This window comes from Electrona antarctica (genome assembly GCF_951216825.1).
Source record: "Electrona antarctica genome assembly, chromosome: 19".
In the NCBI taxonomy this organism is placed as follows: Eukaryota; Metazoa; Chordata; class Actinopteri; order Myctophiformes; family Myctophidae; genus Electrona; species Electrona antarctica.
The window spans coordinates 25,037,352-25,047,240 of record NC_136800.1 but is presented as its reverse complement, the minus strand read 5'-3'; the positions used below and the strand labels follow the sequence as shown (position 1 = coordinate 25,047,240).

Sequence of the window (9,889 nt, the reverse complement as noted above, 5' to 3'; positions counted from 1 at the left end):
AGTTGATCAATTGGGATACATTTCTACAGCTGCTAGTATTAAACATTATCGATATTCACTTCAGTCCATATCTGTAAAATAGACAGACACATGGTGACAGGCTGTCACTCATAACCTCAGAGACACCATTTTAAATTAGAATACATTTTATTAATTATATGTTTTTTGTATTTTTGCTATTTTATACCTATCTATTGATAGTATCAAGTGAAGATGGACAGGAAAGAGGGAGAAACATGCAGCAAAGGTCGTCATGAACGGGACTCGAACACGCAGCGCAGGCCAAACGCCTATACAGTATGTGGACCACTTGGTCAGGGCCCCCCCCCCCCCCTGGACCACTTGGTCAGGCCCCCCCCCCCCCCCCCCCCCATATAATGTTATTCTTATTCAGTGTTGGACAGGACATGTAGATCTTTATAAGAACAGAATACTCACATTTAATAACTTATTAAAGTTCTGTCAAAACAAGTATAACTTCATGTAATGTGTTTCCATTGTGTTTTTGAGCGGTGCTAACCGCCCCCATGATGTCATGACATCGAAGTCAATGGCAAAACGCATTTATTCCGTATAAACCTTTTAAAATGTGAGGTATGATGACGTTCATCATGATGATAGAAGGCACTGCTGACGTCACACTGATTTTATTAAGACTCTTCAGTGAGAGACAGAATACAGATGCAGTACATACATACAATGCATGGACAAGTACAGTACAAACGTGTAGAAAACGTGAAAAAACCCAAACGATCAGCTCTAGGTAGTTTGTTCTGCTTATCAACAAATGACTTAACTATAATGGTTCTATTGCAGTGGTTCTCAACCATTTCTGGATCCTGGATCTGACCAGTAACCGTGGCAGCCGCGCTAAGTGGTCAGATGGGTGGGCCGTGTGCATTTTGTGCGTCCCCTTTTTCTCCGAATTTTGTCGTTATTCCAGTTGATTCCACCCCACACACATTGCTTTTGTCACTGCTGTTGTATCCTACTGACTCACCTGCCAGTAAGGAGCCCCCACCGGAAGGTCATAGGGCCTTCCTTCTACTCCTCCCGCCCAACACTCCCTACTGACAGGTCACAGCCCCTACCCCGTAGGAGTACATGCAATGATCACCTTCCCCACCTGGCTTTCCTCCCCCGAAACAATTGTGTTCGCATAGAATATACTGTACTGTATTGTATGATACTTACACATACAGTATGATACTTACACATATATTTGTATTGGTAAAGAAAAGTATTGGTAAAGAAATATATAATTAAAAATAATCCATGACATCTTTTTTTTTTTTACATTATTTTATATTCATGTTATATTATCATTACAATCTCAAGTGTCTTGGCAATTATTTGGGGGCCCACTTGCAATACCCTCACGGCCCACCAGTGGTCCCCGGCCTGCAGGTTGAGAACCTCTGTTCTATTGGATCATTTATCGGTGTGTTCTATTGTTATTTGTAGAGTACCGAAGTCCTGACGTCACTCCCGCTATGCCCTGGCTAACGGAAGTACTTTTTCTATTGAAAATCCCATAGAGAAGTCTTAGATCGTGTCTGTTGTGTTCCAACAATAAACAAACCAGCCCTGCGTATGTGATTCTGTGTTGCCTATGATAGCGAGTTATATTTGATAACGTCTGTGTTTACTTTGGATACATTCATACTTTTTCACCGCCACAACCGTCAGTTGATACTTAAGGTAAAATTGTGGGGCTCATTTGTTACATTTTTTAACACAGTTCTCAACTCCGTGACCCAGGGGAATAGCGGCCTCTAGTCTGACAGTGATGTCCAACTTCGGTTCTCTATTTGGTTGTGTTTGGTTCTATCGGGTCGTCGTCCCTCGTGGGGGTGAAGGCGTCAATTTCTTTGATGATTCTTTGTGCGATGGTTTTGTTGTTGGCCGCCACAACCCTCCTGGACATCAAGTCCAATGGACCACCTACGTCACACACACACACACACACACACACACACACACACACACACACACACACACACACACACACACACACACACACACACACACACACACACACACACACACACACACACACACACACACACACACACACACACACACACACACACACACACACACACACACAGGGGCATATCCACAAAATGTTCACCGCTATAATACATTTTAAGTTCAACCACTTTTGACAGCTCCCAGACACACTGATACTAACACATTATGCAGTTGCAGCAGCATTGGTCTGCTGGCAAGTAGAATGGTTGACGCTTTTTGTTTAGAAGCGCTCGTTTTCAGTAACTCAACATCCTGCTGCCTATGGATTTCTATGAAACCAAGACTTGAAAGAGACAAAGAGGTTAACCCAAGCTATTTGTACAGGTGCAATATTGGTTAATTTATTGTCGTTTAATATGATGATGGGTTGTCAATTGAGGGTATTACAACTTAGTTGCTTGTTGCTACAGTATGGTACGTTATGTTATGTGTAAGTGTATGTTACAGTATGTGTATATGTGCATTGTCTCTTTCGGGTGGAAACCTCAAATGTCCAAAACAGTTACTTCAAATTCTAAAAGTAGCAGATCTACAAGCTCAAAACAAATTGCTTCAGTATAAACGTTAAAACATGGAGAGGTTTCTACCCGACAGCAACAATATAGTAGGTATAAGTGTATATGGTACCTCCCACATCCATCAGGACGCCACCAGCCTCGGTGACGATGACAGCACCAGCAGCGAAGTCCCAGCAGTGAACTCCTGTCTCGTAGTACACATCCACACAGCCCGACGCTACCAGACACATGTTGGTGGCTGCCGTTCCCACTCCTCTAATCCTGTTTACACACAATTAGGGATGTCACGATTACACATTTAAGTTGACAATTAATTGTCACACAAATAATTGCAATTAAAATTATTATTATTATTATTTTGCATTGAACATTGGAACGTTACAATTTGTATAACTGTTTGCCTTTTAGGCTATTTTACTATTTTACTTTTTTTCCTCCCCCAAAAAAGTAAAATAGTGGAGATAGTTCATCTACAAGCTTACAAGTGACGTGTTGTAAGCTTCATGACATGTTTAAAGCTTGTAGATCTGCTATTTCTCACGTCAGTCAGCCAGAAAATAGTCCTCAGGACTTTCTTGTGGTTATCCCTTTAGCCTTAATGTCTTACTGTACCACGTGTTGTTTACATTTCCGACTAAAGTATCAATAAAAAAAGTACTAGTCATAGTAGTAGTAATGTAGTAAAGTATGTACTCACCCATGTACTGGCAGACAGAGTATTTTTCGGAGGGAGCTGAAGATTTTGTCGACGACCTCAGGGTCTCTGTTGGACCCGAACTCTGTCGCCACGATGGACTGGTTGATGTCTTACAGGAAACACAATGAAATACTGTCATCTGATATAGGCTACTGACAGGCAACTAGAAAAGACAGATGTTTTGATCTGATTGTTTGGACAGATTAATGTCACTGGTAGTAACTGGGTATCTGAACTGCCCACAGTCCACCAACGAGACACAGACAGAAACGGTGCCATCTCATGAATGAACATTAGTGAGGACCAATTATATGATTAAATTAAATTAATCGCAATTACTCGAGTGAAAATTAATCGTCAAGTCACATTTCATAATCGTGACAGCCCTACAGGCCTACACTCATAGTCATACAACAGATTATTGCATCAGTATTTCAATCGTTATCATCATTACTATAGTTATCGTTCTCGGAGTAATGAACTGACCTGTGTTTTGCGACACCTGCAGAGGGATTCCATTGCAGAACGCTCCTTTACCTCTCCTGGCCGTGTACATTTTATCCTCTATGCAACTGTATACCACACCAAACTCCAGCTACGGTAAACAAAAATTATTATTATTATTTACACAACTAGAAACTCCATCTAAGACTTTGGTTCAGTGGTTCCCAAACCTTTTAGCTCGAGACCCAAAATTGAAATTAAGCGTTTGCCCAGGACGTACAGTAAGCTAGTGAAAATACCAGGCGCATGCCACATATCGTAAGTCTGGGACCGAGGCTAGCCACATATAGGCTTTGTCCAGACAGTGTCGCGTGTTCGAGTCCCGTTCATGACGACCTTTGTTGCATGTCTCTCCCCCTTTCCTGTCTATCTTCACTTGAAACTATAGTTCGATGCGTTCAATGTTATTGATCACGAATTGCTAAGAGCCAAACTGAAAGCATATGTTTTTTTATCCTCTGCCGTCTCTTGGATGGATAGTTATCTGTCTGGGAGGAAGCAAAGAGAGTCTATCTGAGAGTAAGGATGTACTATATGGAATTCCTCAGGGTAGTTGTTTAGGTCCACTTTTATTTTCCATTTTTACAAATGATATGCCTTATGTTTTAGATAAACCAACTATGGTCATGTATGCAGATGTTTCAACCATGATTTGCGTTGCAACAAGATGCAATTTACTGAAGGAAGTTTTAACGAAGGAATTACAATTAGTGTCAAATTGGGTAAAAGAAAACAAATTGATCTTGAATGTTTCCAAGACAAAGTACATTGTCTTGGGCACTATGCTGGCTGGAGACTCCCGACTGAGTTTAACTATGACGGGGACCCCAATACAGCAAGTTAATAAAATAAGCACAAAATAGAGCTGCAAGAGTAGTGCTGAACTGCTCTTTTAAAACCAATGTTTCTAGGATGCACCACAGTTTAGTATGGCTAACTGTAGAGGCTAAATGAACTGCTAGTCTTATAAAATTTACCAGAAATGCAATCATTGAGGGAAAGCCAGAGATCAATTATTTAGTTCAGGTCTAAAACAGATATCAAACTAGACAGGTAAGCTCAGGGTATTTGGAACTTCCGAAACCAAATACAGAAACACTTGAAAAATCTGTTATTTATAGAGCCACCCAACAGTGGAACTCATTATCTGTTAACATAAAACAAGTCAAAAGTAAATACTCTTTTAAAAAAACATTATTGCGAGAGGTCACACAATTGGACTGATGTGCTTTGTACATGATATTGCTGTTGTACATGATGTTTAACCTACATTGTCTATTTATCTTTGGCATTCTAATGTAATTTAATTTAGATTTAGACAGACAAGTGTCAGTTGTTGTTGTATGTATATGGTATTGTATGTTGTTTTTATGTTGTGATGTTCTGTGTGGACCCCAGGAAGACTAGCGACCGCAGCAGTGGAAGCTAATGGGGATCTGAATAAAGAATAAAGAAAGAATAAAGGCAGAAAAGCCAAAATCTTTTAAAAAAGAAAAGAAAGTAACCCCTAAAAATGGTAAATGGTGTGTTTATGTAGAGCTTTTATCCAAAGCGCTTTACATAGATTGTGCATTACATTCACCCATTACATTCACCCATTACATTCACCCATTCACACACACATTCCTACACCGGTGGCGGAGGAAATCATGCAAGCCACCAACCGAACCTGCACACCTCACCTCGCGGTTCACATCCGGCTGCTCTACCGGCCACTCTACCCCTGAGCCACTGCCGCGGCGTGCCGCGCCTGTGTCCCACTGTGACCCACAGATGGGACCCGACCCAGTGTTTAGGAACCAGTGCTAAAGTATATACTATAACTTTATACTATCTATAATAATAATAGCAGTACCTCTCTGTTGACAGCGAAGCCGATTGAAACAGCAACAAAGGGATATCTGGAGGGAATTATTGGTATTATTGGGTTACAGTATATTACTAATACTAAAGGTTATATTTCTGAAGGTGCAAACAGTGGTGGAAAGTAACTAAGTACATTTACTTGAGTACATTACTCTTGTACAATTTTGAGGTATTTGTGCTTTACTGGAGTATTTCCAATTTCCAATACATTTACTTTTACTCCACTACATTAATTTGAAAACTGTAGTTACTAGTTACTTTGATTATTATTACAAAACATACGGTACATTAAACACTTCAGCCGTACAGCCATTTGAAAATACCCGATCTACAAGCTCAGAATGTGCCGCGATGCGACACATTGTGAGCTTGTCGATCTGCTATTTTCAAAACATCTATACACATTTGAAAACTTGAAATGGGACATTCTGCATAGTGAGTACTTCCTACTTTTGGTACTTTTAATTACATTTTGATGTAATGTAAATGTCTAAGTACTTTTACTTAGACATTTACTTAGTTCTACATTGCAGTACTTTTTTCCACCACTGGGTACAAAGCAGAAGTGATTGACCAGTAGTAATGGTCATGGTGGTATATTTACCCGTGTACAAAGTTGGTGGTTCCGTCCACTGGGTCAACGATCCACGTTGGGTTGTCTGTCAGAACACACGCTTCTCCTGCTGCCACGGACTCCTCCCCTATGAAACTAACCAATGAACAATAATCACATGTATAAACCTATTCAATAACCATTAATCATATACATAAACCTAATCAACCATTAATCATACATAAACCTAATCAATAACCAGTAATCATATACTGTACATAAACCTAATCCTATAAAACTACCTCCCCATAGAGGAGGTTTTTATTACGCTTCCCAACAACTTATTTGTAGTAAAACAAAATCTAAAAGATTTTGAAGTTTGAGTTGCAATTTTCATTTTGTGCGTGCACGACTGCGTGTGCGTGCCGTGCGCTACCTATGCGTAGGGTATTTCTCCTTCACCGATTGGATGATGAGTTGCTCCACCTTCTGGTCAGTCTGGGTCACCAGGTCAACAGAGGAACTCTTCAGCATCACCTTCATGTCAGGCTGGACCGCCTCCCGCACCAGCTGTCAATCACACGGTCCATCCATGTATTATGGCAGGTAGATCATACAGTACATGGGCACTTTGGGCAGCTGGCAGCCCGGGGGCCACATGCGGCCCCACCTTCACTGAATTAATGCAGCCCGCAGGTTAATATCCAAATATTGATATACTATTTATTTCAGCTGTTACAATTCCAAACATGCAAACATGACCCGCTTTAATTATTTAATTACTATATTCTATATTAGTAGCTGAATGACTAAAGGATTAAAAATGTATTGTCCTTTTTTCTGTCCAATGTACTTGCATTTAAGTTCATAATGTTAACATAAGTAGCCTAAACATGTTACTTTTCGGGATTCCAGTTCAAAAATAGCAAGAAACTATATTCAAGATATCAATTCAAATATAGCACAAATAGCAGATCTACAAGCTATTTTTGATACAACAGTATATGCAATGTGGCCCCGGGCACACTCTCTCTCACACACACACACACACACACACAGCTACTCACTGCTCCAGCAGTGCGGGCCAGCCCCACTGCATGATCCATTACACTCTGCCATGTGTCCCCCATACTCTGTACAGAGGAGAGGAGGGGGTGGAGGAGGAGGGGAGAGGGGAGGAGGGGAGAGGAGAAATATGAGCAGAGGATGTGTCCATACAAGGGCTTTTGTCATGTTCAGATGATTCTCTTGGAATATATATAGTGGAGGTGGAGCTGGGTGCACCCATCTTATTGGAATATTGGGCACGTTCGGAAATAGCGCACTGAGCCCACTGTGCAATGCAAACTAATAGGCGAGTGCGCTCCGGTGTGGTATTTCCGAACGCGCCCATAGTGGAGCTGGGTGCAAGGAGCTTATTTCTGAATGACTGAGACCGTTGTTATATAATCATTTCAGAAAAACACAAGTAGAACATAGTGTGATATTAATAACGCTCTAAATAGCATTCTGACCTGACATTAGGGATTATAGTTACCCTGACTTTGGTGCCATCTCCTGACATAAAGAGTAACAGCAGCCTCAGAGCTTAAGTCATTCTGTGCTCTTTAGATAACTCAATAACATTATATAATGTTCACAGCGAAACACAATGGATCAGAAAACAATGGGTGATATGCCTTATTTTATTTTCATTAACAGATTATTGTACAAAGATCACCATTACTTAAAATAACACTGTTTATTCATCTCATTGGTTTCAATTTCAAAGCTTTCTTCAAACTTTGTCCTGCGTGACCTCTCCTTCTCAAATGTACTCCTTGCCTCCTCTGTCGCTGCTAACAAACAACCAATCTGTTTTTAATTAACTGGTTTAATTATTGTTAAATGAACATTTAAAACAGAGACATGACATTCTTACCGGTTTGTTTGGTTTTCTTCCCTTTCTGTCACAAACCCCTTCCTTCCGTGTTTATGTCTAGAGTTTATGTCTACAAGAAACATACGACACTGGATACGACACTGACGTCATAACTAAGCGTCACTTGAGCCTGATTTGAGTGTTTTAGATGGGATGCGCAGGTCACGTCAAATTAATCCACGTCTAAAGAAAATTACCATTTTAATTAATTCAATGCTTATATTTGACTAGTACTACACTAAATGAATTACACCCTAACTACTAGTCTAAGATTACACCTACTTAACTGGAACCGATCGTTTGTTACGTCACTGTGTTGATTCCTGATTTATTCCTGCTTTCTTGGTTTATTCTAGGTTTGTTCTTCATGTTGAAGATTCCATAAGGACAGATTTGTGAGATGCTGCCAGCCTGCCACCCGGTGGCCACAGTATATAACAGCATGTAGACTTCAGCTTCTAGTAACTTTGAACAATAAAATGCATTATTGTCTAAACATTTTGTACAAAATACAAAGAGACAACATTTTGGTACTGGCATCTAGCTTTAATTATATTAGTGGAGAATTCAATGTTTCTGAATGTATTTCACATTACAATGAACAAATTACAAAGGCTGAATTCTCCAAAATGTGTATTTACTGTAGGCCTATCCTACTTGATAGTCCAGGATTCATATTTACATTTTGAGGGGTGCTATCCCCTCCTATGTCCAGCTTTGAGGGTTTGTGTAAACACAAACATTGTATGCCATTCACAATGAATGGCCAGTTGTGAGTGTTTGACCTAACACAAACATTGAATGCTATCTCCCCCGACACGGTCGAGGCAGATGGCCGCCCACCCTAGAGTCGGGTTCTGCCTGACGTTTCTTCCTAAAGGGGAGTTTTTCGTTACCATTGTTGCAATATTGCTTGCTCTGGGTGGATCTTTGTTGGTTGTAAAGTGTCTTGAGACAACTTGTTGTGATTTGACACTTTAATAAAATTGAATTGAATTGACATTGAAGACAAAAGTGAGGACACAAATTGTGATTGGCCGGTATGAGATGATCTATGATGATGTCTGATGATAAGAGCACCCCTCACTTCACACAAGTGTGATTTTTAATGTGTTTTCAGTAATTGGTTGACATGTTTTACAGAATTGCATATCCCAAAGAAACAAAACAATTAAATAAGACATGTAAATATAGGAAATGGGCCTTAGACAGAACTGTACAATATGCAGTTGTGTATGAGGTATTATTAACGAATAAAGAATATTAAAGAGTGATACATTGTTTTCATGATGTTCACAAGTGGCTATACATGAGTCTGTATTACAACTAGTAGGGCCTAAGTAGTATAGTAAGCCAGTTATCCCTGTGGTAACTTTTCTGACACCTCCCGAAACTGTAGCTGTTGGCTGGAAACTTTGGATGTCCAAGACTGGTACTTTTTAGTACCAGTTTGGTACTGGTACATGGATCTGACTGTATAGTCACATAAGCACTTGTTAATACTTTTCATTGGTTCAACATTTATGAAATGTACACTACACACGCTTAACCACTTTTACTTTCAAAGATTTCCCCCAAAATAGCATATTAATATTATATTGGCCATATGGCGTCTATCGCCCTAAACAAACATTAAAAAGTCCATAGACTTGGCTGCCATATGACATAATCTTCAAAAGCCATGCATTTGACGGCCTATAGCGCCCCTAAGAAAAATCATAAAAATTTGAAATATGGAGAATAGGAGGTTTCTGCATGCGTAGAGGTCGCTTCGGTGTTTCTAGTATAAGAATGGG

At 40.0% G+C, this 9,889-nt stretch overlaps 1 protein-coding gene across 2 annotated transcripts; it reads right to left on the bottom strand.

Moving 5' to 3' along the window:
• Positions 1-631: 631 nt before the first annotated feature.
• LOC306943249 (inositol monophosphatase 1-like) lies at positions 632-8,191 on the bottom strand. 2 transcript variants are annotated; one of them, XM_079529469.1, is made up of 9 exons: positions 8,094-8,191; positions 7,240-7,305; positions 6,609-6,742; positions 6,224-6,328; positions 5,609-5,654; positions 3,736-3,844; positions 3,250-3,358; positions 2,662-2,813; positions 632-1,944 (listed from the first exon to the last, which is right to left on the bottom strand). In XM_079529469.1, exons 2-9 carry the CDS (start codon positions 7,300-7,302, stop codon positions 1,808-1,810), a joined length of 855 nt encoding a protein of 284 aa, XP_079385595.1. In that variant the 5' UTR covers positions 7,303-7,305; positions 8,094-8,191; the 3' UTR covers positions 632-1,807. The 2 variants fall into 2 exon arrangements, with proteins under 2 accessions (XP_079385595.1, XP_079385596.1); XM_079529470.1 differs by having other exon boundaries at positions 7,240-7,311; positions 8,095-8,162.
• Positions 8,192-9,889: the final 1,698 nt, after the last annotated feature.

What these genes read in the sequence shown, in the direction of transcription:
- LOC306943249 (XM_079529469.1), bottom strand. Translation starts at nt 7,302, where the DNA reads ATGGGGGACACATGGCAGAGTGTAATGGATCATGCAGTGGGGCTGGCC. An exon ending in GAGAAATACCCTACGCATAG is followed by an intron (nt 6,329 to 6,608) that starts GTAGCGCACGGC and finishes TTCATTGGTTAG; the next exon opens with TTTCATAGGGGAGGAGTCCG. An exon ending in ACCACCAACTTTGTACACGG is followed by an intron (nt 5,655 to 6,223) that starts GTAAATATACCA and finishes AATTCCCTCCAG; the next exon opens with ATATCCCTTTGTTGCTGTTT.